Raw genomic sequence first — 27,165 nt, forward strand, 5'->3', positions numbered from 1 at the left:
CCAAACCAGCGGCCATCGGCCTCGGAAACACATAGGTTACCAGTGGTTACCCAGGGTATTAGTGGCTATTCTCGGGGATATTGAGATGTTTATAAGCCAAGCGAGGATCTCATTGCAACTCTGCTATCAATTCGCTCGATAAAGCTCCGGGGCAAGATGTTGTCATCGAGCATCTCCGTGCCGCTTTCGAATGTCTATGATTAAGCATTCTACATTCAGTTGGGTGACGTTGAGCCAGGTCGCTCCATGTTGATTATGAAACGCTTCGCTCCACGGCCGTCGCTTCTCGACGACAGGATATCTAGACCCGAGCCACGATGCCGCGAAGAATGTTAGCGGTCATGTGGTTCTGCACGTCTAACGAGGGTGGCACTTGTTGCGGGATTTGGGCGGGCGGGAACTGGCGGCTTTGTGGAGGTTTTGACAACTGACAGGACGCTTCTGGGGTGGAAACCTGAAAATTAGCGTGCTCCCGGCTGGGCCAAGTCCCGCGAGAACCCTGGGGCCAATCCGATTTCCGGGCTGAGAGGGGGGCCCACGGGCCTCATGGAACCCTGGAGCCCTGGGGGGAGCAGGTGTGACCCGACGGTTGGACGGAGGTGGTGACGGGGCGGAATAAGCTGGGGACATTTTTTCATGAATGCCGCCGCCAATTCCCAACAACTCCCATCTGCGACGCCCTGTCTAATCCCGCTTCCAGGTTGTCGCGCTCGAACAAACAACCGCCTTCACACCCTCCACGATCCAGCGCATCCTTCCTTTTTCCGTCCTTCTCCTTTGATTTCCCAAGTTAGCACAATCCAAGATGCTGTCACAGAGATTACTACTCGGCCGGACCGCCGTCAGGACCGCCCTCAAGCCATCAGGGTAAGCCAGCCAGCCAGCCAGCCGCCCATGACGACACCGGTACCCTTTCTGCGCTGTTGCTGATCTCTCGCATCTGTAGCTCCCCAATTGCCCTTGCGAGCAGATGGTCCAGGACTTATGCTTCCCAGTCTGGTCAGTATCGACACCCACAAACCCAGCAATCCCGGTATGGCCCCGAGTGGCGCTGACAAGTTGCGCAGAGGAGAAGGATCTTGTCATCATCGGTGGTGGTGTTGCTGGCTATGTTGCCGCCATCAAGGCCGGCCAGGAGGGCATGAAGGTGCGTTGGCAGACGATACACACAGCTCGGCACTGGATCATGCGGGACAACGGCTAACATGTACTCCCTTTCCACTCACAGGTCGCATGCATCGAGAAGCGCGGAACACTCGGCGGAACCTGCCTCAACGTCGGATGCATCCCATCAAAATCGCTCCTTAACAACTCACATCTGTACCACCAGATCCTCCACGACACAAAACACCGTGGTATCGAGGTCGGTGATGTCAAGCTCAACCTCCAACAGCTCATGAAGGCCAAGGAGACATCCGTCACTGGTCTCACCAAGGGTGTCGAGTTCCTGCTCAAGAAGAACGGTGTCGAGTATATCAAGGGTACCGGCAGCTTCCAGGATGAGCACACCGTCAAGGTCGAGCTCAACGACGGCGGCGAGACCAGCGTCACCGGCAAGAACATCCTCATCGCCACCGGTTCCGAGGTTACCCCCTTCCCCGGCCTCACGATTGACGAGCAGACCGTCATCAGCAGCACTGGCGCCATTGCCCTCGAGAAGGTCCCCGAGAAGCTCGTCGTCATTGGTGGTGGTATCATTGGTCTCGAGATGGCCTCCGTCTGGTCTCGCCTGGGCTCCAAGGTCACCGTTGTCGAGTACCTCGACCAGATCGGCGGTCCCGGCATGGACACCGAGGTTGCCAAGGGCATCCAGAAGATCCTGAAGAAGCAGGGCATCACCTTCAAGACCGGTACCAAGGTCCTTTCCGGGGAGAAGACTGGTGATGAGGTCAAGGTTCAGACCGAGGCTGCCAAGGGTGGCAAGGAGGAGACGGTATGTTTTGGTTGTGACTTTGAAGCTGACTAGGTCGGTATGCTGACTTTGATTATAGCTCGATGCTGACGTCGTCCTTGTTGCTATTGGTCGTCGCCCCTATACCGGCGGTCTTGGCCTTGAGAACATTGGCCTCGAGCTCGATGAGCGCGGCCGTGTCATTATCGACGCCGAGTACCGCACCAAGATCCCCCACATTCGCTGCGTCGGTGACGCCACCTTCGGCCCCATGCTTGCGCACAAGGCTGAGGAGGAGGCTGTTGCTGTTGTCGAATACATCAAGAAGGGCTACGGCCACGTCAACTACGGCTGCATTCCCTCCGTCATGTATACCTTCCCCGAGGTTGCGTGGGTTGGTCAGTCTGAGCAGGACCTCAAGAAGGCCGACATCCCTTACCGCGTCGGCACTTTCCCCTTCAGCGCCAACTCCCGTGCCAAGACCAACCTCGACACTGAGGGGTTCGTCAAGATTCTCGCCGACCCTGAGACCGACCGCCTTCTCGGCATCCACATTATCGGCCCCAACGCTGGTGAGATGATTGCTGAGGGCACTCTTGCGCTCGAGTATGGTGCTTCCAGCGAGGATATTGCGCGCACTTGCCATGCCCACCCTACTCTTTCTGAGGCCTTCAAAGAGGCTGCCATGGCCACCCACGCCAAGGCCATTCATTTCTAAGTAAGACAAAGCTTAGGGTGCTGGAACGGAGGAGGTTTTCTTGTGTATCTGTACTGTAGTAGTGTTTTCCTCATTTCAGGCATTGGTGAATGGACTCAGCCGGGATGGTAAAGGCATTTGAAAGCAGTATTTATAATTTACCCCTGGCCGCTGTTGTTTTGTTTCATGGTGCCGAGAAGAGAGAAAAGCTTGAGCAGCATGAGGAGCAATTTTGTTTTTAGAGCAACGGCAGGTTGGATGGGAAAGGTTCATGAGGTCTATGGTTTATCTAGCGTCAAAACATAGAAGGTTGATTTCCTGTATGATGGTACTATAATGACCACAGAATACGTCAAGGGGGTTGAAGTCTTATGCACCATGATAAATAAATAGTGGCATTGACTTGTTCGTTCGTCTTATATTTTGAAGCAACCAAGCAACCAAGCAACCCTAACCCTTGCACATATGCATGTCAAAGTTGATGGTGTGGTGTCATTTTCCTTGGCAGGAAGAGAGGAGGCCGACGATCGTACCACATGTGGATAGTGGGGGTACACGGGGGATCTCACTGGCCTGATTTCATCCATCTTTCAGGAGTCGCCAGTGGGAATTTGAACGACACGCCATTCGATATAGAAACCTCTCCCCTTTCTCTTATCTCATTCTTTTGTCCTTGTATGCCACCCACGAACAACCTACGCATGAACGACGAATGATCTGAATCCACTCCAGACCAATTGGAGGATTTGAGCTGAAATGAAAGGGGTTTGAAGGTATTTGGAGTTGTTGTTATTGTTGTTATTGTTGGGACAAGACGACGACCAGGAAAACGTGGCCGCACCAGTACCAACTACACCCCCTTGCCTCGCACCACCGGATATGGCTATTTTTTGAAGAGAGACGACGCCGGATTTTTACTTTACAAGCCTTGAGGAGCCCAGCTCTCAATTGTTTGTTTGACAAGGGACTCCCTCTATCACTCACTACACGACCACGCCGGCAATCATGGCGAAATTAACCAAGGAACGCACCTACCCGCTGATGAGCCGCCGGGAGATCGAGGCTCAGATTGCTGATGGGAGGCACATGGTTATCGTGGACGGACATGTTCTCAAGGTCGATGCCTTTATGCAGTTTCACCCTGGTGGTGACAAGGCGATGAAGCACATGGTGGGGAGGGATGCTACGGATGAGGTCAATGGGCTTCATTCCCCTGAGGCGAGGGCGATGATGAACAAGTATCGCGTTGGAAGGATTGAAGGAAGGTGGAATAATTTCTTGCCGCCTATTCAAGGTGGTAAATTTAGGAAACGGCTTGAAGATGGGGCAATGGAGTTGGAAGAGGAGGATGATTCTGGACGGCTGTCGGCTCCGGCGGTGACGATAACGGCAGACACACTGTCGAGCAAGCTGGAGTCTAGACCACCCTCGCCAGTGTTTGATGTTGACGGTAGTGCTTTGCGGAAGAGACAGGTGAAGGAATCAATGGGGTCGAGTGCTGCGTCGATAACCTCGGCATCGTCGCTAGAGGAGTCTCATGGTTATGAGAGTCTACCTCTCGACGGCATGGCCCACCTCGACATCCTCACACGCAAGGAGATCAAGCTTGACCTGGACAAATACCCGGCTGTTGACCAGGATACCCAAGAGGTCATCGTCGAGAAGTACCGCAAGCTCCACGACCGCATCAAGGCTGATGGGTTGTATGACTGCAACTATTACGCCTACGTCATCGAATGCTCCCGGTACATCACCTTTTTTGGCCTGATGCTGCTGTTCCTCAATTGGAAGTGGTACATCCCCAGCGCTTTCTTTCTTGGTGTTTTCTGGCATCAGCTTGTCTTCTCCGCCCATGACGCCGGCCACATGGGGATTACGCACAATTTTCAGGTTGATACCATTATCGGGATCATCATTGCGGATTTCTTGGGAGGGTTGTCGTTGGGATGGTGGAAACGCAGTCATAACGTCCACCATATTGTGACAAATTCGCCGGAGCACGACCCCGACATCGAGCACATGCCGTTTTTTGCTATTTCCCACCGTTTTTTGGAGAGTCTGAGGTCGACGTACTACGAGCGGATCATGCCGTACGATGCTGCTGCCAAGTTCTTCATTTCGATGCAGCACAACTTGTATTATGTCATCATGCTCTTTGGGAGGTTCAACCTCTACCGGTTGTCGATGGAGTATCTGGTCCTCGGGCAGGGGCCGAAAAAGGGGGTGGCGGCCTGGCACCGCTGGTTCGAGTTTGCTGGACAGGTCTTTTTCTGGTATTGGTTTGGGTACGAGCTGCTGTACAAGTCCGTCGATGGCGGTTGGAACAGGTTCTGGTTCGTGATGGTCAGCCACATGGTGACTTGCCCGCTGCATGTGCAGATCACGCTGAGCCACTTCGCCATGTCGACGGCTGATTTGGGGGTGGATGAGAGTTTCCCGCAAAAGATGCTGCGGACGACCATGGATGTGGATTGTCCGACCTGGCTGGACTTCTTTCACGGTGGTCTGCAGTTTCAGGCGATTCACCATTTGTTTCCGAGGATTCCGAGGCATAACCTGAGGAAGACGCAGAGGTTGGTGCAGGAGTTTTGCGATGATGTCGGGATTCCGTATGCGCTCTTTGGGTTTGTGGATGGGAACAAGGAGGTGATTGGGAGGTTGGGGGAGGTGGCGAGGCAGGCGGCTATTTTGAAGAAGTGTCAGGGGGTTATGATTGGGGAGGGGAGGGTGGAGGATCATCATCATCAACATCACTAAGGGGGAAGGATGAGTAGAAAGGGATGAGGTGTGGGAAGGAGTGTGAGGTTGTATATGGCTGGAAGGTTAGCTGTAGTGATAACCCTCAAAAGTTGACCTTATTCTATAGACTAGAACTTTTGATTCCTCTTGGATAGGTGTGTGAAGAGTGAGGGGATATGAGGCAGTCCTTTTTGGCCCACCGTTAGATCTCTTGGGTGATTCGAACCAAGATCAAGGAATAGTCACGAGGCCCTTCCTTCTGCAAGCCAACGAGGAGGCAATCCTTTTATAATGAGATCGCCGAGGTTCTTCAGGTCGCCGCTCACAGTGCGTGATAGCCAAGGGACTACTGTGATGGGGGTTGATGGGGGGGATTCTTGGGTTACAGAAAACGAGCCAAGGCCCTGGATCAGCCCCCCATCTTGCCGCCTCTTGCATGCAGATAATGCAGTAGCTCCAAGGGACACGGACCAAGATCCGCAGACCCAATCCTACCCCGGTACTTGAGATTCCGACATCATGACCCGTACCCCAATTCTTGCGCGCAAGTTGGCGAGGCAGGCTGTCAGGTAATGGCGTGGTTGGCGGTGGTCGAGTGCCCTGGCTCGCTCTTATTTGGCTGTTTCATCATGATTCACCGAGATTTAAGAAATCGATGGAGGAAGAGCTGCTGAAGGGGGGCGCTGGTTTCCTTTGCTCCTCTAGGACAGCTACCGTAGCTTCGGTCTCTGGTGATTAATACTTCACTCTTTTGTTTGCTTTTATTTCTTTATTTTTCTCGCCGAATGAATGAGATTCTCCGGTTCTGGTGCCGTAGACCTTGCTGCATGTTTTCGTTCCCATCATTAAAGCCAATTGATGAGTCGGGGAGCGTGGTCCAGGTCGAACCGGCTGCCGACATTGTGCTCTCGTCAGGTTTACGAACACGGCCTGGGCAGGCACCTAATAAACTAACTGACCAAAAGAAGCAACACCAATGAACAGATTGTCATAAGATGTTTCGCATCTGGGTCGAGTTTGCGAGCTGGGGGGGTGAGGGGAAGTGTGCTCCCAGCAATACGGAAATACAAGACTTGAAGAATGCACGTCACAGACAGTCTACCCTGTCTTTTTACCTAAGATCCTGCCCGCGGGATTGGGGAGAAACGAGTGTAAGCATGGGTGTGAGTGATAGCGGAGGGCACTAACTACACTGGTTACAACCGCATCTCGGTCTCCCCCGCCTCTCGCTTCTCACCAACAGACCTCGTAAGCCAAGCAGTCTCAAGTGTGAGAAGTGGTGCGATGTTGGGCCATGCCGGGGCCCTAGTTTATGTTTTCTTTTGAGATAGTTGAGAAAACACAAAAGAAATTGGCTAGATACGTCAGGACAAGACATGGGTTTCAGTTTGCTTGTCGATGGTTGCTTCTCGATGGATCGATGCCGGCAGCCTTCCGCCAGTGTCCCCATGTCGTGTCGTGCATAGGCTTCATCCCACTTGTTTTTGCAGGCGTCTCCGATTGTTTATCTCTGCTTGCCCCCAGTTTTTCATTAGCCACTATCCCCGAAGGCAAACCGATTTTGATAGTCCAAGACCACACATATACTCACACACACACACACACACACACACACACACACACACACACAGACACACCCGGGCACACACACCATGCCACTTACCTACTCAGATGACCATTGCGATCGTTGCAACTCACTGCTACTGCTGAGGAAGAAGAAGTATATGATAAAAAGCAATGTGACCGAGGAATTTGGTCAGTCGTGGTACCCTGTATGAATGGGGGATATATCTTTGTGCCCTCCCTCCCTCCCTCCTTCTCTGTCAGTTTTGAAGGGTTTTCTTGAGCAAGCAAGCTTGCGAGTTTTATTATACCTACGGTTCTTACCTACTACATACAACGAGACTGTGCTAGCAGTTCAGTTGACACTCTCAACGCCAGAAGTCCTAATCACTGCTACATCATCATCATCATCATCATCATCATCATCATCATCATCATCATCCTACCCGCCTTACACACCCGCCTACCTACATACAGCCAGCCCTTTCTCCTTTTCAAATCAGCATCACCATTGTTGTATCTCATTTCCTCATTACGATTCCGCAAAGTTCTAAAGATGGGTAAGAGAAAGATGGACGAAGCCGCAGCCGAGCGGATCCGGGCAGCAAGAGGTGACAAGGTGGGTGGTAGCCTCTTCCCCATTTCACTCGATGTCATGTAGATGCTCACCATGTCCAAAACAGGACCCCTTCGCCAGACGGGCAGCAACCACGGTGCGGCAAAGCAAGCAGGGCGGCGAATCATCATCGGGCAAGAAAGATGGAAGCAGTAGCAAGGGTGGCAAGGGTGAGGGGAGTGGTAGCAAGGGGAGTAGTTCCTCAAATTGGAGGACATAGGTCGATGGAGGGGGTATGGGGAAGAATGTCATGAGACATGACAAGGGGTTGGTGAAAAGACATGATGGGCTAGAATACTAAAGAATTCAAGGTTGCTGCTACTCCGAACATGCTGTTAACGTCTCCTGACAGGGAATAATATGCAGGTTGATGTGAAAGTAGATAAGATCTCTGCAAGATGATCTTACGTTTCTGATGTGTAAGAGTTTTAGTTGCTGGAACAGGTTTATGGCTATGGAAATTTGCATCACACACATCTACATTGACAGTTGGTATCAACCACCCCCACTTGGAGGGAGCGTTCGTTGCTTGGCTACCCCGGAGCCGAGGCATTCTTAAGGAGTATCTGTATGGCTGGTTCCTCGTGGAATGTTCGGAGCGTCAGCCTCCCTTGGGCGGCCTCATGCTCGTCCGAACTAGATATGTTGCTGACAACCATGAAACTCGAACGGCATGAGACATTTCTCGCCCATGAAGAGGCTGGCTGGCTGGCTTGGCTGGATAAGGTATGATGTCTTAACAACGTGGCCAGGACGGGTACAGCTGGTGGATGATAGGTCAAGCTCACAGCGTGTCGTTGCTTCTTTTCTGCCGACTGACCCCCCTGTCAGCCACGTCTCTTCACGCCCCATGTTGTAGGAGAAGGCAAAGAAGCAAATGATTAACACAACGCGTGCCCGATAGCTTCTCTATGTGCTCGTTGAAGAGGAGAAAGTACTGGAGTGGTGTAACGAGAGGTTACAGTAGACTCGAAGAAGGGGTCAGGCTTCTTTTGGTAAGCCGCAAGATGACACCCGACACATGGAAATGGCGTACATCCAGCCCTGGAGTACAACATAGGGTGGAACAACTGAGGACCGGTGAGCAAGCCATCGACCTCTTGTAGCAGCCCTTGGCTTATACAAGAATGCACAGAAGCAGAGCGAGGGTGATACCACTGCAGCCAGTCCAGCGCCCCTTCCACATGCCCAAGAGCTCGGCATCAGATGCTGTGTCCGAGGCCAACCATCAGCGGGGACTCGATGGTGAATCGGATGGGAGTCCATACGGCCTTGAAGGGGGTGGTGGCGTACATCTGATCCTCCTAGCACAGCAATGTGCCGGGCACACAGTGCATCGTTGAACCAGCGAGTTGTTCAGGGGACGATCCGATCTCTGAATGTCAACTCGTGCAGTGGAAGGCTACACCAGTGGAATATGCCATGGACTAACAGAACTGAATACAAGGTAGATATGCATATATAAAAGACTCTTGATACTGGTGCCATGGGTCATTGCGTAGCGGATCTCCTAGCTATCAATCAGCATATGGTAGTGGCCTAGTTCAAGAGCAGGAGAAGCAATCATGTCCCAAGTCAAGGAATGACACGTGCCCTAAACAAGGAGAAGATAGGTTGTCAGTGGTTGGTGGTGGTCGAGTATGTCCTCAGACGTGGGATGGGAAAGCCTTCCAACCAAATCATCAGTGGCGGACATCGTTCCACAACAGTAAAGCTACTGTTCACTGAAGCAACAGACAGTTTGTTTGGAAACCGAGTAGACAAAACAAACACCTCACGTGTGAGGTCCTCGCTGCCCGCCGACCTCCTGTAGCGCTGCACTGCAGCGACGGCGAGTACCAAGATTGAAGGGCAGATGGTTGACAGAAACTGTGTTAAGAGCTCCTTACACAAGTGAAGGATGGGCACAGTGCGAAAGACTGCCTAACCCCATCAACCCCGCCAAACGATTGCAGGCTGGATTCCTGTCCACCACAACTGTCACCTTTAACCCTCTTGGGAAACCACAGCCTCCACTCCCCGCCCTCGAACCCTTTGAAGCAGCACTCGCGGGCAGCATCCCCGTCGAGCCTCCCACCATCCACCACCAGCAACCAACTTACACCGACCGCATCTCTGTATTGCCCATCTGTCAATCTCGCTATCTTGTCGGCTTATTCCACATTCCGAGTAGAAAGGAGTCCGGTGTAGTAGTATTGCCTGATACCCCAACAGACCAAACAGCTCTGTTCGTCACTCATCAAAGCCCAATCTGTGTCTCCAGTAACGGTCAAAGTTACCCCACGTCAGGAGCGGGAAGCACTCAGAGTGAACGCATTCCGTCATCGAGGCTCGGCTCGGAAGACGCCGAATTCGTTAACCACACAACAGGTCCGTCTCAGCAGACCAAGCTTCACATTCGGATCCGGACTCCGGGCAGACCATCTGAGTTGTGCTCCCGTGTTCACCACGTGAATCGGGCAGCCTTCTCGTCAAAGCCCGCTCCTGGTTCATCTTCCTACAACATTATGCCCGAGTAGCCAGGCCCCAAAGGAATCCCGTCTTCGAGATCCGGCGTGATGGATCCTACCATCCAGCGCGCCCTGAACGACAAGCTCTATGATAAGCGCAAGGTTGGCGCTCTCGAGTATGTTTTTTTTTTTTTTTTTTTTTTTTTTTTCCATATCTACATCGCATTGCATAGACAGCTGCATACCCGGGCCGCCCAGGCTGCAGGCAAACAGCCCCTTTCCCCTCTACCCTGCCCCTGATTCGATAATGGTTTCCTTCACATGACAAAGGATGAATGTAACTTGCATCTAACTCTCACACAGTCTTGAGCGCGTCATTCGCGAGGTAGTTGCCAAACAGGATAACGCCAGAATTGAGGCCATTCTCGACCAGCTGTGCAACGACTATGCCTACGCTGTCCACCAGCCCCATGCCCGCAACGGTGGGTTGATCGGCCTGGCCGCTGCTGCCATTGCCTTGGGTTCTGTATGTTCTTGTCTTCCCTCCTCTTCTCTGATCTTCCCCTACCGTCACACCATTTGGGTGGCATGACGCCTACGCGCTACCGACCTCTTGCTTACCCGTGACCGTCGTTCGGTTTGCTACGAACAGGAACTCGCCAGATACCTTGAGGTCATTGTGCCACCGGTCCTAGCCTGCTTCACAGACCAGGATGCACGAGTCCGATACTATGCCTGCGAGGCCATGTATAACATTGCCAAGGTCGCAAAGGGCGAAATCCTCATCTATTTCAACCACATCTTCGATGCCCTCTGCAAGGTAGGCAGTCTCACTTGTTCTCCTTTTTCCCGCATACCCTTGTCTCACTATCTCTCTCGACACCTCTAGCTTGGTGCCGACTCGGAACTGTCAGTCAAGAACGGTGCCGAGTTGCTCGATCGTCTCATCAAAGATATCGTCTCAGAATCAGCAGCAACCTACGTTTCTGTCTTGGAGCAGCCGCCGCCATACCAAGAGGACGATAAGGACGTTCTGGATGACACGAATGAACTGCCAACGGCCTTCTCCCTGAAGAAGTTTATACCACTTCTTCGTGACCGCATTTATGCCATCAACCCTTTCACACGGACCTTTCTTGTGGGCTGGATTATTCTCCTGGACTCTATTCCAGACCTGGAGCTTGTCACTTTCCTGCCTGAATTTCTCGGAGGCCTGTTGCGATTCCTGAGTGACCCCAACCGGGACGTTCACGTGGCGACGCAGGGCTGCTTGGACAAGTTCCTCAACGAGATCAAGAGGATCGCCCGCATCAAGAAGGGGGTCGCCGAGAGCAAAAAGTCAAAGGGCGAAGGCAAACGGAAAAGAGAGGACTCGGTTGAGAGCGGGAGCATACGCCCCACTCTCGAAGAAGGCGACGAGGTGGATTCCGAAACGGCAGCCGACGACGATGAGCTGGATAGCGAGGATGACTGGGTTCCAGGCCAAGACGTGCAGATCAACCACAAGGCGATTCTGGAGATTCTGACTGCCACACTTGACTCACCGCTGGGTAAGCCGCCCTTCGACAACGGTCGCCAAAAGACTGCTAATCTCACCCCGAATCCAGAAGAAGACGGACTGCTGGAGTCGCTCCGCTGGATTGTCGAATTTCTTGACATCTGCCCGGAGGAGGTACTCCCGTTTACTCCCAAGATTCTAGCTCATCTCTTGCCAGCAATGGCCAGTGGGGTTGAGTCAATTCGCCAGGCTGCCGCCAGGGTCAACACGTCACTGATGGACTATGTCGTCTCACTCTCTGACGATGCTGAGCTCGCAATCATTCCGCACCAGCTGTCTAGGATGCCGCACGGCGATCGCCAGGACGGAACCACAAGCGCCCGGGCATCCCTTTCCAGCTCGAGGGAGCTTGAGATACGAAGTCCCACCCCGGCCACGGGCAAGCCTCTTCCACGGACTCCAACCCCGGGCACGTCTGGCACTTTGCAACCACAAGCAGATCTTGATTATGCCGCTGCGGTAAACTCACTAACCCTGCTGTTTTTGAACGACCACGAAGCCACCCGTGTCGCTGCCCTCACGTGGCTCATCATGTTGCACCGCAAAGCACCCAGAAAGGTGCTGGCGTTTAACGATGGCACCTTCCCTGCACTTCTCAAGACACTCTCTGACCCAGCCGAAGCAGTCGTCACCAAAGATTTGCAACTACTTTCACAGATATCAAGGAATAGCGAAGACGACTATTTCACCAATTTTATGGTAAACTTGCTGCAGCTGTTCTCAACGGACCGGAAGCTTCTCGAGACAAGAGGAAACCTGATAATTCGCCAGCTTTGTACCAGCCTCAGCGCGGAACGGATATACCGGACGCTTGCGGACTGTATTGAGAAGGAGGAGGATGTGGAGTTTGCTAGTATCATGGTCCAGAACTTGAACAACAACTTGATCACGGCACCAGAGTTGGCAGAACTGAGGAAGCGGTTGAGGAATCTGGAGACGAAGGTTTGTGCCGAATTTGTTGAATGCGTCGAGAAGCTACTAACTATGACTACAGGATGGACAAACATTCTTCGTGGCGCTCTTTCGATCGTGGTGCTATAACGCTGTGGCAACGTTCTCGCTTTGTCTATTGGCGCAGGCGTACGAGCAGGCATATAACCTCTTACAAATCTTGTATGCTTCTCCCTCTGCGCAGTGAAAGTGTGTCTACTAACCTTACAACAGTGCCGAGCTTGAAATGACAGTCAACATCCTCATTCAGATTGACAAGTTGGTGCAGCTCCTGGAGTCGCCGGTCTTTACATGTATGTCTGATCTTCCCTCAGCGTGTGGAATGATAAATGGTGCTGACAGTTTGCCCAAACAGACCTTCGTCTCCAGCTTTTGGAGCCAGAGAAATACCCGCATCTGTACAAGTGCTTGTATGGCCTTCTTATGCTTCTTCCGCAATCATCGGCCTTTGCGGCTCTCAAAAACCGGTTGAACAGTGTTAGTTCCATTGGGTATCTGCATATTGCGCCGAGACCGTACGTCCCACCTCATGCCTGTTGATAGTATCACTTACTAACATGATGTTTGCAGCAACGCAACAACACCGTCGGTGCCCTCATTTGATCGCCCCAACCGATTGAAGGGCCGGGAAGAAGGCATCATCCGTTGGGCTGAGCTCTTGGAGAAGTTCCGGACGGTGCAAGAAAGGGCAAGGCGTCTACAAAGGCTGGGCGCAGACACGGATGATTCTCCGTTTGGAGTAGGAGATCTTAGGATAGGTGGGGGCGATGGAACCGGGGACATGAAGCCGGCGACAGGAAGAGAAGGCGGCGGTACAGGGCCTTCTCGGAATGCAGCAGGGGGCGGTAGGGACTCTCCGGCCGGCGGAACGAATAACGCGAACTCGGCATCGTCGAAACCGGAACCGCCGCCAAAGACCAGGACTGGACTGGGGAGACAGCTGGGGAGGTTTGGGGTGGCTGGGCGAGGCAAGCGGAACCCCTGATCCGAATCTCTTGTTGCAAGTTGTTTGCCCCGCATCAACACCCAGCACTACCTGGCTGTCCTTTTGGAACCCGTTTTTGGTTGTCAATTTTGTTCTGAAGCGAGCAGGCGAGCGCGCGAGTTTGGTTGATGGCTTTGACTGCTTGGTGCTTGATTTACATGATTTTTGGTTTTGGGGTTTGTTGTTTTTTTATTGCATAGTAAAGTTGGCCTCGTTTTGTTTACTTTATATCATGCATGCCTTGGTTTGGCTTTTTTTTTTCTTTTTTTTTTTGGTCCCCTCCTATACTTGGTCCGTCCTGCCTTTTTGCTTGCTCAGTGCCACACAACAAAAGAAGACAAAAACATTCAGTGACCAAAGCTTAAGTGATATCCTTCTAACAGGTACAATCTATCTCTAGACCATCAACCAACAACGCAAACAACCCAGTCCCAAGTGACCCAACCCGCCAGACCCCCATCATCACAGCAACCGGATGCTAGTCAGGAAGAGCGCAGTCATCGTCGGACAGCGACTGAACAGAAACACGATTACAAACGCTCGCAAAGCCAGACCCGAACCCGTAGTCAGACTCGTCAGCCGTCGAATCCGATACCTGTACGGCAAGCACGGAATCAGAGCCGGACGCGGGATTCGGCTGTTCAGAGCGGCGGAGGAGGAGGAGGAGGGAGTTCAAGCAGGAGCTTGAGCCTGACGCGCCACCCGAGCTCGGTCAGGAGCCAGAGCCAAGGGGCTACGACGAGGAGTTATAACCAGCATAACCTCGGGAGGAAGGCGAGTCAGTTTTACAGTCAGGGGGTTGGGGAGGCGGGCGTGGGGATCAAGGAGGAGAAGGAGATGGAGGAGAGGGAAGAGGTGGAGGAGGAGGTTGAGGCTGGGGCGAGGAAGGGTAGTCTTGTGAGTGGTAATGGAGGAGAGGGGGGGGATGTTGGGAGGAAGAGCAGTCTTGCGAGTAGTACTAACGCTGGGAAGAGTGGTGAGGGGGTCAAGACGGATAATGGTGTTGATATGGTTGTTGGGGAGGGCGGGAGGAGGACGGTGAGTACGGCTAGTTCCAGTGGGGGTAAGGAGAGGGGGAGTATCAGGTGGGCGGTGAAGGATAGTAATGGGAAGGAGATTGAAGGGGGTAAAAATGGGGTTAAAGAGGGGAAGAATGATGATGGGGGGAAGAATGTCAAGAGTGCTAGTGGGATATCAGTTGGGAGTGTCAGGGGGAGGAATAGTGCCGAGGTGGTAAAGGGTGTCACTGGAGATGGCAAAGCTGCCAAGAATGGCACAGGGGCTGTTGCTGCGGAAGGGAAAAGCGGAGGAAAACCTGAAAATGGAAAGGGAGGCACATGAATCTGAGAATCAATGAGGAATGACGGGATTTTGGTGCACATGGAGGGTCGTCGTCGCAGTGTCGAATAGTTATGAGACGTTGAAATAGAGTTGAATTTTGGCCGACAAAGGCATTCAATAATGCCAATCTCGTATCACCTCCTCCCAATTGTTCCGCTCCTCCCCTTCTTTGGCGTCTCTCTTTCCACCAACCCCTCAAACACACTATCCCTCCTCTCAGTCACTCTCGTCAACTCAATCCTCAAATTCTCCAACTCTTCCCTCGCAGCGTCAATATCATGCGGCAATCCAGCAAACCCAGCCAGCTGGGCATCCAATTCCTTCTTCTGCTGCAACAAACGCAGATACGCCTGCTCTTGGGCATGAATCTCCTGAATGCTTACACTCTGATCTCTATCAGCGGATGGATTGGGGGATGCATGCGCAAACAGTTCCTGAACACGGGCCGCAAGGGTCTTGATCCGGCGCTGAGCAGCCAGGTTTGACTTTGCGAGCGAGGGATGGGGGTGGTAGCCCTCACTTTTCTTGGTGGCTGTGTTGCTGTTGTCGTCAAGGTTATTATTGTTGTTTTCTTCTTCCGAATGTGACGACGATGGTCGAGGGCGGGCGTCGATTTCGGATGATAACTTTGAGAGCGCCTCTGACTCGGAGGAGATGTACGAAGTCAAGACGTCGATTCTGGCGAGGGTTTGTTCTAGCTCTGCCAGTTGAGATTGGAGGGACAAGAGCTCTGATGCTAAAGAGACTGGGTTGGGGGAGGGGGAGGAGTTGAGTTGGAGGGAGAGTTGGGCGAGGGAGGTTAGGGCTGTTGATCCTTCACGGGTGAGTGAGTCCTCGAGAGAGGTGAGAATGGATTCACGGCTTGTGGTGAGGAGGTCGTCTTTGGGTTGGTGTTTTTGGAGTTGGGCGAGGGTCTCGGCCTCGAAACGGAGAAGCAAAGCACGCTCCTCGTCTGCGGCTTCGTTGGCAGCAGCGAGGGCCAGGAGGGCTTTGAGAGTGTCGGCATTGCGCTCGAATGGTGGAGGGGGACGGTTGGAGGGGAATTTGCGGGCGAGCCAGGTGTCGATGTATGACCAGTCTTTGGCTGCGGAGGCGGCTGCGCGGGCGACGGATGGTGAGAAGATGGCGGTGTTGTTCAGGAGGTGAGCCATTGTGTAAGTGAGTGTGAGAGGAGGTGTGAGCGGGGAATGTGTGATCATTTGGTGTGTGTCAAACTTTTATGATGGGTTTGATGGTTTCATAAATATGCAGTCTTGAAAGTCATAGAACCAGACGATTCATGGATTTTAAACGTTTCATCTCATCCCATGTGGTGAGCTTGAAGGGTGTCGTTGATGGGAGCCAAGACACCGGCAGACGTTAGGTGGGCTTGGTGGGCTGGTGGGGCGTTTCTTGCCGGCTTTGACATACCCACTATCACGGGAAGCTTCTGATTGGCTGGTAACTGCTAAAGTAAACAAACTCCGGAGGTTCCTTGCAGGGGGGCTTCCCGACACGTCCAAAGATAACTCTGGACGCGACTTCCTCACAAGCCCATGCGCGTGCCTTGCTCTTAGTCGACAATTCCTCGGACTCCAGCCTGCTGCTGTCCCCCGCTCTCAGTATTTTGCCTTACTTTTTTTGTTCGTTGCGCAGCATTTACCACCCATGACGGCGACGGCCTGACAGCAGCATTTATTGTTGTTTTTGTGTGTTTTTTTGGCCATTTTATTCTCCACAGCAGCCCCGAGACTTTGCGATCGATAATCCGTTCGATTTACCCCCCCATCGCCATGGTGCAGCCAGGCATTGGCGGTCTCGACACGCCACGAACCAACATTGGAGACGCGACATACCTTGGACGCCAGCCAGACTTTGACCTCTCCCAAGAACTGTCAGATTTCCAGTCACCATCCAAAGATGCGAATTTATTACAACAACTCCGTAATGGCGGCCGACCGACCCTCAAGACCCCACGCGGTGGTCGAGGTCCTCTGAGGGATCGACAAAACCTCCCCGGATTTGGAGGCAACGAGTTCACCCCCCTCCTCAAGTCTGCGACCCGAAACAGTGCCAGAAGGTATGGCGCTGGCAAGGAAAATGGGCTGGGCCGGGCCTCGACTCTCAACTTCCTCAACAGAATCGACGAAGATATGACGCCTCTGCCCGCCGGCGAGACTAGCATGTACCTTGGCTCTCGGAACACGTCGTCGATCGAACACACGCCTCTCCCCGAAGTGGACAGTAGTAGTGTTGCATCCACTCCGCTGGTCATGAGGCGGCGCGACAACAGTGGCAAGGGCCCACTCGAAGACGGCAACCAGCTCTCGTTACGTGAGCAAGAAAACGTGATCGACAGGATAGAAAAGGAAAACTTTGGCCTCAAGCTCAAGATTCACTTTTTGGAGGAGGCGTTGCGCAAGGCCGGGCCGGGATTCAGCGAAGCCGCTCTCAAGGAGAACACGGAGCTCAAAGTCGACAAGGTCACCATGCAACGAGAGCTCCAACGGTACAAGAAACATCTTACTTCAGCCGAGAAGGACCTCGAGACATACCGACAACAGATTGTCGAGGTACAAGAAAAAGCAAAAAAGAAGTACGCCACCGAGGATCAAGGTGCCGAGCTGGAGCGACTTAGGCAGGCGCTGGAAGACAAGGAGACCGAGGTGGATAAACTTCAGAGGCGGATAGAGGAGGAACAAAAGGAGCAGGACAAGGTAGGGAATTTGCAGGACGAAATCACCGACCTTGAACATGACCTTCGAAGAAAAGACGACGTCATTACACAGCAGGAGGACGAGATTGAGGATCTGAAAGACAAGGTGACCGAGTTTGAGGAGAAGCTTAAGGAGACACAACGGCGCATGCTGGAGATGGAGGAAAAGGCAAAAGACTCGGACCGTCTTCATGAGGCCAAGGACACCATCGAGGATCTAGAACACAACGTACGGCGGCTGGAACAGCAAGTCGATGATATGAAGGACAAACTTCAGGACGCAGTGGCCGAAAAAGAACGAGCCGAGAATGACCTGGAGGAGCTGCAAGAAGAAATGGCAAACAAGTCTGTAGTAACCAAGGGTCTCTCTCGTCAAGTGGAAGAAAAGGTGTCGCGCCTGCAGGCTGAAGTCGACAAAGCTCGACAGGAGTGCGCCGTCGTGGCGGAGGAACGTGAGGTTCAGCAAAGGGAGATGGAGACCCTGCGGGCAAAGCTCAAGGAGGCTCGTGAGGAGCGCGATTCTGCTGAACGTCTTCGTCTAGCCATCGAGGGCCAGTTGAACGAGGAACAGGGGTCACAACGAAAAGAGTTTGATGAGCTCCGGATGCAGCTCAAATCTGCACGACAGGAGCGAGACGATGCCGAGCAAATCCGCCTATCTCTTGAGGCGAAGCTGGACCAGGCACAGGCCGACCTCAACATGCGCGCCGATGAAAAGAATCTCCTTCAGATCCGTCATGATGCCCTGACCAGTGAATCTGTTTCTCTCCTAGGGGAAGTCCAAAATCTCCAGAAAGCGGTGGAGGAGCTCGAGGAAAGTTTGGAACGGGAACAGCAGCATGCTCTTAACATGGAGCGCGATATCCAGAGCCAGTATAAGGACGAAATCGACCGCTTGAACGATGAGATCTCCGACCTCCAGGCCGAATGCCGCGAAAAGGATAACCTGTACGACAATGACAGCGAAAAATGGGAAACGGAGCGTCATCAACTCCAGGCAGAAAAACAGCGGGCCGAGGAGCGGGCTGCTGGTCTCCAGAAGACCATCGACAAGCTACGGGACACCGAGGGTGCTTTGTCGAGCAAAGAGTCAAAGCTTCAAGAAGCTCTACAAAGCGAGACAGAACGCCACAAGAAAGATGAGCTGCTTTTGAAGGTGCAGATTGAACAGCTCCGTTCAGACCTCAATGCCAGACAGTCCATGCTGGAGGAGCTTCGCCACGAACTATCTGCTGTCAAGGATGAGCTCCGGCAATCTCAGTTGGATTGCCAAGCGCAGCAGGAAAAGATAGAAGCACTCGAGGATGAGGTTGAAGTTTTGCAGGCCACCATCGATGAAGAGTCGGAGAGGGCACGCGTCGAACTGGAACAGCACCAAGATGAATGTGATCAACTAAGGCACGAGATCAACTTGCTCCAGATAAAGGCCGATTCCGCTCAGGCATCTTCCACCGCGACCCGAGAGTCTACAAAGCAGACAAATGACAATGTGGCACGCCTCAAGTTCCAGCTTGCCGATGCTACGGAGAAGGTATCCCAGCTCACAAAGGAGCGGAGGACCCTTCAGGAGCGTTCTACAACTCTGGACGCTGAGCTCCAGTCTGTCCGGGCGGCTCTTGAAGAGACGAGAGCGGAGCGTGATGAATTGGAGGCCCAAATCAACGGTTTCAAAGGGCAACATGGTGCAGACACTTTCAAAATCGACCAAGAGAGACTGGACCTCCGTGTCACCAGGACAAAGTTGGAAGCCGAATTACGCCGCTTGAAAGAGGAAAACAAGGCCTTGGCAGAGCGGAAGCAAGAGGTGGAAAGATCTTTGGAAAGTGAGATTGAGAAGGCTGCAGCTGAGGAGGATCGCCTTGGAGATGAGATCCGCCAACTACAGGCCAAGCTACGTCAGTCTACAGACAGCCAGGAGCTTGCCAGCCTTCGCCGAACCATCCGTGAGATGGAGCGCCGTGTACAAGACTACGAAACCCAGCTTGCCGCTCCACAGTTGCCAGCTCAGGGACTTGATGGTAACAGTGAACTCTCGTTCCTCCAAAAAGAGCTCTCGGCAGCAAGGAAGAAGGAAATTGAGCAGCTCAAGTCGGAGGCCTCGCAAAAGGACACCATTAAGTCACTCAAGCGGCAAATCTCTGAACTAGAACGGAAGGCTCATGAAGCAGAGATCAAAAGGTTTGCCTCTTCGCCATCTTCACAGGGCGGTTCCACCCAGAAGAGTGAGATATCAGAACTCCGTCACCAACTCTCCACGGCCGCTCAGTCAGTACACGATCTCAAGAAAGCTCTGCGAGAAGCCGAACGCAAGGCCGAGGCCTCTGCTCGTGAGCTAGAGACCCAGCTTGAAGAGATCGAAGACGAGAAACTTCTCCTTGAGCAAGCGCTTGATGACGCCCAACTCGCCGCGGAAGAGTCGGCTGCTGCCCATGAAGAAGCCCTCAAGAAGCACAAGGCCAAGATGGAGAGATACAAGAGTGAACGTGATCAACTGGCCGCTGCCATTCGTGAGCAGCAGCACTTGAACGGCAATGACACCAACCACAGCGAAATGTCCCTTGAGGAGCGCCGTGACTTGCACAAGATGCTCCGCGAGTCTCAGCTCACTGCCGACAAGCTTGATCGCGAATTGCGCGAGCACCGTGAGGCGTTGGATGAGCTTATGGATGTTGAGATCTCACTGCGGAAGAAGCTAGAACGGGCAAGGAATGAGAGGGCGGCCTACAGAACCAGCGCCGAGAAGCTCCAGAAGGATTTCAAGAAGCTCCAGGCGGAAAAGGACAAGGCTGTGGCGGAAGCAATGGCGGCAACCGAGGAGCGTGCTCTGGTTCGCGTTACTAAGGGTAGTGTGGACACTGATGCGATCATCAGAGCCGCCGAAGCAGCGGAGAGGAGGCATGAGAAGGAAATCAGGGGCATGGTCATGCAGATGGAGTGGCTCAAAGCCTGCTGGGACCGGGAGGCCAAGCTGAGGAAGGATGCGGCGTTTGCAAAGAAGTATCTGCTCCTGGAGGTGCAGATCAGGGATGCTTGGTACGTTTCCCCTCTGCTTGCTTTCTCACTGACGAATAATGCTAACAGCAAAACAGCAACAAGGCTGACTTGGCGATCATCAACCGGATACGGGCTGAGCTTAACCCTTCGAATCGTAATGCTCTTTCCCAGCTGAGCTCTGTTAGACGGTCGTCAGGCCAATCACACCTGCCAACCGGTGACAGCAATGCCATGGTTCTTTACAAGCAACCCAAACCACCAGCAACAAGGCTGAAACGGGCTCTCACCGCTGTCAGATTCATAGTGCGGATGCAGATGGGTGCCAAGGATTGGCAGAAGCATGAGAAGGTCCGACAGAGGCTGGCAGACTGTGTCGAGGAGATGCAGAGAGAAGAGAGGATAAGGAAGATGAGGGATCAATGGAGGAAGCAGGTCAAGAAGACTACGAGTAGCCCGGCTGGTAAGGCTGTGCTGGGGTAGACTGCAGTTTTACTGTTTGACTGTGAAGGGCAGGGTGGGGGGTTAAAAGTCGTTATGGTTATTTGATGTTTGGTTTTGCGGTGGGCTTGATGGAGCAAACGGATGGAATTCTTTTATACTTTCTTATACATCATCGATGGAGTACTGGATGGTTACTCTTCTACGGTTTTACGAGCTTGCACAAGATTATTGGCTGGGTCCTATGGCTGGGATGGGAAGAGATTGCATCAGTGACTGGTTTAGATACCTCGGCTTGATATTTACTGTGTGGGCGGGTCACTTTTATGGGAGTTTACTTTGTATCATGAATTCAATGCTTTCTACATTCTCACACTCCAATATTGTTGTGTGTAAGACAGTCGAGAGTTGGAAAGGGGTTGGTCCTCGTCGGCCTTGCATGTGCACGGACCATATCACTTAAACCTTCCCTAACCCTCTCCAAAACCTTTCTTCACTCACTCTCAACCCATTGCCAGACTTTACATCCTCTCGCCCATCGACTACATCAAACTGAAAGGATATATTTGAAATCCGGCTTCTTAAAAATCTCTTAAATCCCAGAAAAGAATCTTCAAGCCAAAATGTCTTCTTCACCAGAACCCCAGCAGCAGCAAAAATCCCAAAAGCAAATCGACGCCGAGTTCACATCCTACTACCTCCAGCGCGCGACTCAAGAATTCGGGGAGGCCCTTGACGCGATCCGCTCAGCCGATGACTTCAAGCCTGACTCTTCGATCGCCGTGTTGATCAGCGCGCTGCAGCAGGGGACTGGGATGTTTAGTGAGGAGGACAGGAGGGCTGTTATCTGCTCGGAGGGCGCGGCGAGGTCGTCGAAGTAGCCTTTTCAGCACATGGAAAATGGAAGTTGGATGGTCTTAATCTACTATATGGGAGGAAATGAGGAACGGCGTGGTGGATACAGCGGTCCGGAGGAGAGAGGGCGGGTTTCTGAGTTTACACGGGGTGTTAGTCGGGGGAAGCTACGTAGATGATGATGGGCTCTAAAACGGCACATATGTCATTCGATTTTGTGAGCTACTTAAGAAATGGCTTGCTTCCTAAAGAAAGGCTTGGGGGAAGAAAGGACGGGATAGACGATTCAGTAAAAAGATACCCAGCAGTTTACGCACCCATCATGCACACGGTGATGATAACAAACACTTTACTAGACAAATGTTGTCATATCAACATCGATCTCCATGCACAACATCCCATAACAACTGCCTGCCGCAGAGCATGTGCACATGCGCCCTCGGAAGAAAACACCTACAGTGCCATACGTACTCCTAGAAATGCACACACATAGGCAAGTAACCGACCCGCCAGTTTCGTCCACGAGACAAGGCGTCCGGGACCCGGGTCGGCAGTTACATCTGGGTAGGTACCTTTATCAGGTAGATCAACTTCTTCGGGCAAAGCAGCCGCTCTCCGTTAAAGTGCCTCCATCTCACTATAAAATACAAGAACCTGCAAGCTGGTCACAACAATGAAATAACCCAACCCTTGATCGATACTCAAAAACAGAACGCATACTAAGTTAAACAGCCCCAACAACCAGACACCACGCATCATGGATAGTCACATACACACACAACCCAGCACAACACAAGACCTGAAACAAAAACATAGCACCCAACCTCAAGCAAGCACAACCCAATCCATTGTATTCTTTTCAAACTCCACCGATATATAAAAAAAAAAACAGAATCTGCAAAAGCGCGCAATGTAATATGTAATGTACCAAAGGGGTATATGTATGTGTTCTCTCCCAATCAATCAAAACTCGCCCGCCAAAAACGCAGCACACACCAAAAGCAGTTGATAAAGTGAATTTCCGTTTCCCCCTTCCTCCCCACCCCTTCCCCCCCTTCCACCAAAGTAGGTAACCGAGGACAACGGCCAATCTCTTTCCTCAAGTCCCTCCCAACAGGTGAATGAAGATACAAAAGTTAGGCTTCCCATTGACTCCCAAAATCAAGCCCCATAGGTTGAAAACGATAACAATTAAACAAAATAAAAAGTGATAGGTATCCTTTATAACCCATGTGATATGTCATGGGTGTGGTGGCGCTGTGCGTGCGTGCGTGCGTGTGTGTGTGTGTGTGTGTGTGTGTGTGTGTGTGTGTGTGTGTGTGTGTGTGTGTGTGTGTGTGTGTGTGTGTGTGTGTGTTTGTGTGTGTGTGTGTGTGTGTGTGTGTGTGATGAAAAAAAAAAAAAAAAAACAAGACCCAACAAAAAAAAAAGTCTATTTCCCAAGCCCGCCACCTCATATGTAACACCCATTAGATTAGTATCCCCGTTTCTTGTTCCTCGTCCCGCGTTTCGCACGATAAGTAAAATCGTGGGTGACGTAGGTTAAAAAATAGGAAAAAGTGACAGGTCAAGGAAGCACAAAAGAATCTCACCTGCTGCTCATGTTGTCGAGGGATCATCTCGTGACGATAACGGAAAAGCCGTCCACCCAGGAGCCGCAGCTACCGGTGACACCGCAGATGTTGTAGCCTCTGGGGGGTATCAGTGTGTGGCTAATACAAAGCACAGTCGTCAGCTTGACACGGCTACACCAATTCAACAGCGAAGAAAGCGGACAACTTACGCATCGCCTCCGTGGGCATTACCAAACAATGGCGATCTTCTCCCCAAACTTGTTAAGACCTGAATAGCGTCCACCCAAAAGCCAGAGCGAACAAAAAAGCCGGTAATGTATTCACCACGGCGAATATCTAGATTGAGCATGTTAGTGGCTGGCTAATCGAAAGAGACTGAGGGAACAAGAAACTCACCCATATCAAAAGTGTCTCCCCCTTCTTTTCCGCCTCTCTTGCCAAACAATTGTCTTGAATCATCGTCATAAACAAACTCCAAGCCATCCACAGCCAAGCCGTGGTAAAAGATAATACGTGACAAGACCCGGTCTTGTCTCAAAGCACTGGTGAAGATAAATTCATGAGGCTGGCTACCCTCCAGTTGCGACACTCCCAGCTTCTTGCCACGGTAGGCATTCTTGGGAATCCCAGGAAGAGCGCTTGGGAGTTTCAGACAAGACTTGGTCGAACAGAACTTGCTGTAGTCGTCAATATCCAATGAGCCACCGCCGTGGGACTTAATCGCCAGCTTGATGGGTCCCTTCCGCTTGCCTTCGGGCAGTCGGCTTCGCAAGTCCTGCTCGCTCAGCGTGACTGACCGTTGGACACTGCCATTTTCGGCGGGGTACTCGATCCAACTGTGACACACGTCATCCCCTTCGCCAAAGATTTCGATGAACGACACACCCGTGGCTGCCATGACGGTCAGACCATCTACCGGCCATGCCTGCACGCTGTCATCTGAATTCAGCACCATGTCGTTTGGCAGTCGGAAGCACGGGTGGCTGCGAAAGCGTAGACAGTCCAGACGGTGCCAGGTGCACTCGTCCTCCTGTGTCACGGGACCGCCCTTGGACCGCGTTCGGGTCGAGTATGCTTCGCGGGAGACAAACGTACGATTCAGCGTAACGTAGTCCCTCAGCATGACCCCGCTCTCCTGGTGTGGCAAGCCAAAGAGGTGCCCGGTTTCGTGCATGTGGGCGCCGATTCCTATGTTGGCCGCCTCCCACGAGCTCCCGGCATCATTGCAGTCGTTGCCCACATGGTTCGTGTCTGTAGGCGTACAGTCGGTAAAAGCAGGGACAACCTCCTCGAAGCTCGTTGGGTAGCTCTGGAGGCAATGAGACCCAAACACACCCAGGTGCAGATCGCCAACATTTCCGCCCAGCGCAGCATGTCCCACGATTGTCTTGGAGGCCGTGTCCCAATGGGCATCGAGCAGGAGAACCGACACGTACAACTTTTGTCCGGGTAGCGGTTTGAAATAGTCGCGCACAGCGTCGGCGGCAATGCCATATAGGCCCCCTGAGTCGGATGCATTAGGATTCTGCTGTGCCCTGTTCAGATCCCGTAGCTCTGCCAGTGTTTTGTCGGTTCGGATGACATGAACACGCGCCTCGGAGCGCATCGTCCCATTTTCCCTGTCTCGTTGGTTGACCGTGCCTGTCGTCCACTCCTCCTCAAACCTAAAAGTGCGACGGCCGAATTTGTTGCGCCACATCTGTTCCGCAGTAAAGGCTTGCCACAGGTACGCAGCCATGCGGAGCTTGCGGACCGCCGTGTCGAGGCCATTACCCTCCCTCTCGATCCTGGCCGGGACTGCATCGAACGTGCCTGGTGAATCCTTTGCCAACAGTATGGCAAGCTGCAGTGGTGGTGCAGCAACCGGAGGAATCATATGAACCGTCAAGTAGGAAGCGTGAATAGGGTTGGAAGATCCACTGTTGGCAAGCTTGGGGCTAGAGAAGTCAAAGCGCAGGCGATTGGCGCCGGGCATCATGTAAACAAGTGCCTTGAAGTGGGAGTTGCATACTGGCCACGAGACTGGAGGGAAGTTGTCGTCCAAGCGGCTCACAGTGACTGTCCCGTCAACCGACTGTTGAGAGGGGTCGCCAACTGTACCATAGACCAACAAAATCTTTTGATATGCCTAGTTCCATGTTAGTCTAGCTGTGCCGGACTGGGTTTCTCACATATGAACACCTACCCAGGAATTGTCTGGCACATTTGTGATCCGGGGCGAGTACTGGGACACCGGCAAACTTGGGCCCTTCCCGCCGTTTGAAACAGGTGACCCAAGACCTGCCATGCCTGATACGCTGTATCGGTTGCTGCCACCGTTGGGGTATGGCTGGGCTGATGGGCGTGAGAGACCGGCAGAGGACGGGGAGAGGAATTTGTCTGCCAATTGCAGATTCAAAGCGGGATCGGATTGCTGGCCGATCGATGGCGGCGTCGAGGACCCGGAAGTAGGAGTAGTACCGTTACTGGCGTCGCTAGACGTATCGGTCGATCGTTCGGTCCGGAAGCTTTGCCTGGACCGCCTCCGCAGTTCCTTAAAGTTGAAGAGGGACGGAGCCATGGCTGGAGCGAGGGATGCTAAGATGGGTAGTCTCCAAATTTCGATTCCAATTCCAGTTCTCCAACTCCAATTCCAACTACCAAGGGTCGAAGAAGCAAACGAATGTGATGCCGCAGCTCAAAAAAAAAAAAAGAAAAAAAAAAAACCAATTGAAAATTGGAGAGAGGGAGATCTCGCACAGCTGCCCTGGGTCTCGCTCTGGTATACGAGAAAACCGAAAAAGAACGGGCTGCCAACGGTCAATGGATGGATCGTGGCGCAGATAGCGTGAGGGATGGGAGGAAGGTGGTGTAGGTGGGGGGTGGGGGAAAGTTAGGTATTAAAGATGCGCCTGTGGTCGTCAGACGGTGCACTGTGCCTGCCCCCTAAATGGAAGATGGTGTAGGTAGGACGGGAAGCGGCCGTCAAGTGGCACAACAACAGCTCTCGGAACGGTTCTGGTGTACGATCTTCCTTTTCGCAATCTGATCTGTGTCGCGCACGCAGCGAAGATATCGGCGGCAGTTGAGCTGACAGCTGCTGGGTAGGTATTAGGGAATAGTGTAGTGTGTAGTAGGTAAAGCTTGGAATGTGTCAATGACGTAGGGTAGGTCTGCAATTGGTCGACGTCTGGGTGATTGGGCCAGCGATGCAACCAGACGACGGGACCGGATCCTGTCGACTGCTGTATCCGGAACAAGGCAGCTTTGCAACCACGAATTTGGGTCGGCGAGAAGCGATAGGATGGGAGAGCAGGAGGACGGATAAGACGGGGGCAGGCGCTGTAAGAGCTGGTGAGAATCGGACAGCTCGTCCGAGATCAACAACCCGGCAGGAAACCGCCAGGGGCAGCAAGGGGGCTGAAAGGATGGCCACAATCCATCTGATTGCGTGATGCCTTTTGACCTCAATATCTCTTGGCGAGAAGCTGGAAAGTGGAATTGATATGGGAAGTGGGTACTCTTGTTGACGACGCTTTCCACACTCCAAGACATCCAAGAGGATCCTGCCTCCACTCTTCTGAAAACCTCTTGGGTGCCATTCGAGATCGAAGCCAACCTGACAAGTTGGAAGAAGACCCATCGCAAAACAGGGAACGTCTCCCCACTCAAGATATCTCTCAACTCTGGCTCCCGTTGTCTGGCCGAAGCAGGGCCGCTGACAGGCCTGACAGCTCTTCGGTCAGTCGCCGAGACATGGTCCGGTAGGGAGAGGCAACGAGGCTCAAAGCGGCGGCGTGTTATGTATAAGTGAGTAAGATCATAAGATGCAGTTCGAT

At 52.7% G+C, this 27,165-nt stretch overlaps 7 protein-coding genes across 7 annotated transcripts; 5 read left to right on the plus strand and 2 right to left on the minus strand.

Annotated features, from left to right (window-relative positions):
* Positions 1-805: 805 nt before the first annotated feature.
* On the plus strand, positions 806-2,986 carry LPD1 (dihydrolipoamide dehydrogenase precursor; the record flags this gene model as incomplete). Its single annotated transcript, XM_062879802.1, has 5 exons — positions 806-867; positions 947-999; positions 1,068-1,147; positions 1,229-1,933; positions 1,992-2,986. The coding sequence occupies 5 exons, from the start codon at positions 806-808 to the stop codon at positions 2,607-2,609; spliced, it is 1,518 nt and encodes a 505-aa protein (XP_062730974.1). The 3' UTR covers positions 2,610-2,986.
* A 607-nt stretch (positions 2,987-3,593) lies between these two features.
* QC761_505820 (uncharacterized protein) lies at positions 3,594-5,345 on the plus strand (the record flags this gene model as incomplete). The annotated part of the gene is made up of 1 exon (XM_062879803.1): positions 3,594-5,345. The coding sequence occupies one exon, from the start codon at positions 3,594-3,596 to the stop codon at positions 5,343-5,345; it is 1,752 nt and encodes a 583-aa protein (XP_062730975.1).
* Positions 5,346-9,286: 3,941 nt separating this feature from the next.
* On the plus strand, positions 9,287-14,208 carry QC761_505840 (uncharacterized protein). Its single transcript, XM_062879804.1, has 8 exons — positions 9,287-10,132; positions 10,320-10,482; positions 10,609-10,776; positions 10,846-12,354; positions 12,509-12,627; positions 12,679-12,758; positions 12,821-12,980; positions 13,036-14,208. Exons 1-8 carry the CDS (start codon positions 10,065-10,067, stop codon positions 13,448-13,450), a joined length of 2,682 nt encoding a protein of 893 aa, XP_062730976.1. The 5' UTR covers positions 9,287-10,064; the 3' UTR covers positions 13,451-14,208.
* A 717-nt stretch (positions 14,209-14,925) lies between these two features.
* On the minus strand, positions 14,926-15,990 carry QC761_505850 (uncharacterized protein; the record flags this gene model as incomplete). Its single annotated transcript, XM_062879805.1, has 1 exon — positions 14,926-15,990. One exon carries the CDS (start codon positions 15,988-15,990, stop codon positions 14,926-14,928), a length of 1,065 nt encoding a protein of 354 aa, XP_062730977.1.
* A 327-nt stretch (positions 15,991-16,317) lies between these two features.
* On the plus strand, positions 16,318-20,960 carry QC761_505860 (uncharacterized protein; the record flags this gene model as incomplete). The annotated part of the gene is made up of 2 exons (XM_062879806.1): positions 16,318-20,519; positions 20,576-20,960. The coding sequence occupies exons 1-2, from the start codon at positions 16,564-16,566 to the stop codon at positions 20,958-20,960; spliced, it is 4,341 nt and encodes a 1,446-aa protein (XP_062730978.1). The 5' UTR covers positions 16,318-16,563.
* A 581-nt stretch (positions 20,961-21,541) lies between these two features.
* Positions 21,542-21,799, plus strand: QC761_505870 (uncharacterized protein; the record flags this gene model as incomplete). Its single annotated transcript, XM_062879807.1, has 1 exon — positions 21,542-21,799. The coding sequence occupies one exon, from the start codon at positions 21,542-21,544 to the stop codon at positions 21,797-21,799; it is 258 nt and encodes an 85-aa protein (XP_062730979.1).
* Positions 21,800-23,185: 1,386 nt separating this feature from the next.
* Positions 23,186-27,120, minus strand: QC761_505880 (uncharacterized protein). Its single transcript, XM_062879808.1, is given in 5 exon segments — positions 23,186-23,485; positions 23,557-23,683; positions 23,744-25,475; positions 25,533-26,037; positions 26,048-27,120. 4 exon segments carry the CDS (start codon positions 25,905-25,907, stop codon positions 23,389-23,391), a joined length of 2,331 nt encoding a protein of 776 aa, XP_062730980.1. The 5' UTR covers positions 25,908-26,037; positions 26,048-27,120; the 3' UTR covers positions 23,186-23,388.
* Positions 27,121-27,165: the final 45 nt, after the last annotated feature.

Source organism: Podospora bellae-mahoneyi, chromosome 5 (genome assembly GCF_035222275.1).
Source record: "Podospora bellae-mahoneyi strain CBS 112042 chromosome 5, whole genome shotgun sequence".
Taxonomy (NCBI): Eukaryota; Fungi; Ascomycota; class Sordariomycetes; order Sordariales; family Podosporaceae; genus Podospora; species Podospora bellae-mahoneyi.